A 1861-nucleotide genomic window follows, 5' to 3' on the forward strand; every position below is an offset into this window, starting at 1 on the left:
CGTCTTATTGGTTCTGCACCAGTTTGGTTGAGCTCATCAGCATCGAGTTGTTTCTCTGGTCGAGAGGTAAGAAGCCAGGCTGCCTTTCTGAGTTGGGACTGGTGGAGTTGTTTTGGGAGATTCACAAGTTTTTTTCCTGGTTTAGACTGAATTCTGTTCTGGGGGTTCAAAGAGTTTTGCTCATGTCAAATGTTACAGCAGCAAAATTACTTGCACAGAATATAAATTATATTCTTGGATACTAAATATGAAATCATAAAAGGATAGTTGGGACTACAAAAGTGCAACTACTTAAATAACATGATGAATACCAGCCTTGAATCAGATTTCTTTGAGAGTAACTTAACAGCCCACATACTCCTCAGTCACATTATACTGAACTCCAGAAAATCTCTCTAGTATAATCAGTTTCCTCTTTAAGACCATGGAACTGAACTTGTGATGTTCTGTCTTAGTTCATGATGATGATGCGTGCAGCCCTGGGTCTCTGGGTCCTATCAGCGGTGATCAGCGCCTCCCTGGTGGACGACGCAAACCGGGAGTTTTCCTTCCGCCTCTACAGGAAGCTAGCAGCTCACGCTGACTCCCAGGGACAGAACATCTTCTTCTCCCCGTTCTGCGTGTCCACCGCCTTGGCTGCGTTGTCCGTGGGAGCGCAGGGGAAGACGCTCCGCCAGCTTTTTACTGGTCTGGGCTTCAGCAACTCCCTGACCCAGAAAGATGTGAACCAGGCCTTCCAGACGCTCCTCCAAGAGGCCAACAACCCATTCCAGGGGGACTCCAGTGAAGGGACCGCCGTGTTCGTGGACAACCGCTTCAAGCCAAAGCGAGAATTCCTGCAGACCCTGAAGAAGTCTTACTTCACAGACGGGTTCAATGTGGACTTCACCAAACCCAAACAAAGTGCTAAAACTATCAATGAGTATGTGGAGGAGAAGACCAACGGGAAGATTGCCAAGCTGGTGGAAAACCTGGATCCAAGCACAGTCTTGTATCTCCTCAGCTACATCTACTACAAAGGTAAGGTCCCGGGGATGAGATCTAGTCAGTCTGTGATGTTGTAATGGAAGATCTGATCACATGTTCTGAGGTTAAGTTGCATGTATGAAACCAAAGGTTGTGTATCATTTCTGCTCGTGGTCTAACAGGAACGTGGGCGTCTGAGTTTGACACTAACCTCACGGAGGAGGACGACTTCAACGTGGACAAGAACACAAAGGTTCAGTCTTTACATTGAAGAAATCTTGTGTCACAGTAATAGGGGCGGCGCCAGACCTGAAGCAGGGGCCTGATGGGTATTAAATAATGAAACGCATGACGTTTTCATGCCCAATTGGGGGAAACCTGAGAGTTGTAACACCCTAATTAGTTTTTGACCTGACTGGGCTGCAGGAGTCCCAGTCCAATGAAGCATCATCGTTCATTCTATGTCTTAATGTTTAAATTGTCCAGGTTCAGGTCCCCATGATGAATATGGAGGATAGTTTCCGCATCTCCCGAGACTTCGCTCTGAAGACCACAATCCTTCAAATCCCGTTCACTGGCTCCTACTCCATGCTCTTGATGATGCCTGATGTCATGGTAACGCTGGAGAACGGCATCTCCCAGGACCACGTCTCCAAATGGTTGAAGGCCAAGCCCAAGTTGGTACAATCTTTATTTTTATGCTTCAATAGGTGGGAGGTTTGATACTGAACAAGGTGCTCTGAGTACTTTATTCAGGACCCTCACCCAGGAGCCCGGGGTTCATGTCCCGTTTGGTAGAAAAGGAAACGTTCTAGATTAATTTTGTCTAGCTGTCCGTTGCTTTTGTAGTTGTGGTCTCTGTTGTTCTGGTTTAAACCGTCTTGGTTCATCTTTC

The 1861-nt window shown here is 46.8% G+C and overlaps 1 protein-coding gene across 2 annotated transcripts; it reads left to right on the forward strand.

Moving 5' to 3' along the window:
* The first annotated feature begins 444 nt into the window (after positions 1-444).
* LOC117941082 (alpha-1-antitrypsin-like) lies at positions 445-1493 on the forward strand. 2 transcript variants are annotated; one of them, XM_034866178.1, is made up of 3 exons: positions 445-1020; positions 1149-1229; positions 1464-1493. In XM_034866178.1, the coding sequence occupies exons 1-3, from the start codon at positions 459-461 to the stop codon at positions 1466-1468; spliced, it is 648 nt and encodes a 215-aa protein (XP_034722069.1). In that variant the 5' UTR covers positions 445-458; the 3' UTR covers positions 1469-1493. The 2 variants fall into 2 exon arrangements, with proteins under 2 accessions (XP_034722069.1, XP_034722071.1); XM_034866180.1 differs by having other exon boundaries at positions 1149-1224; positions 1459-1483.
* The last annotated feature ends 368 nt before the right edge of the window (positions 1494-1861 follow it).

Source organism: Etheostoma cragini, unplaced genomic scaffold (genome assembly GCF_013103735.1).
Source record: "Etheostoma cragini isolate CJK2018 unplaced genomic scaffold, CSU_Ecrag_1.0 ScbMSFa_4186, whole genome shotgun sequence".
Lineage (NCBI taxonomy): Eukaryota > Metazoa > Chordata > Actinopteri > Perciformes > Percidae > Etheostoma > Etheostoma cragini.

Coding starts and splice junctions, on each gene's coding strand:
- LOC117941082 (XM_034866178.1), top strand. CDS start 459: ATGATGATGATGCGTGCAGCCCTGGGTCTCTGGGTCCTATCAGCGGTG. Junction 1,021..1,148: donor CAGCTACATCTACTACAAAG/GTAAGGTCCCGG, acceptor GTGGTCTAACAG/GAACGTGGGCGTCTGAGTTT.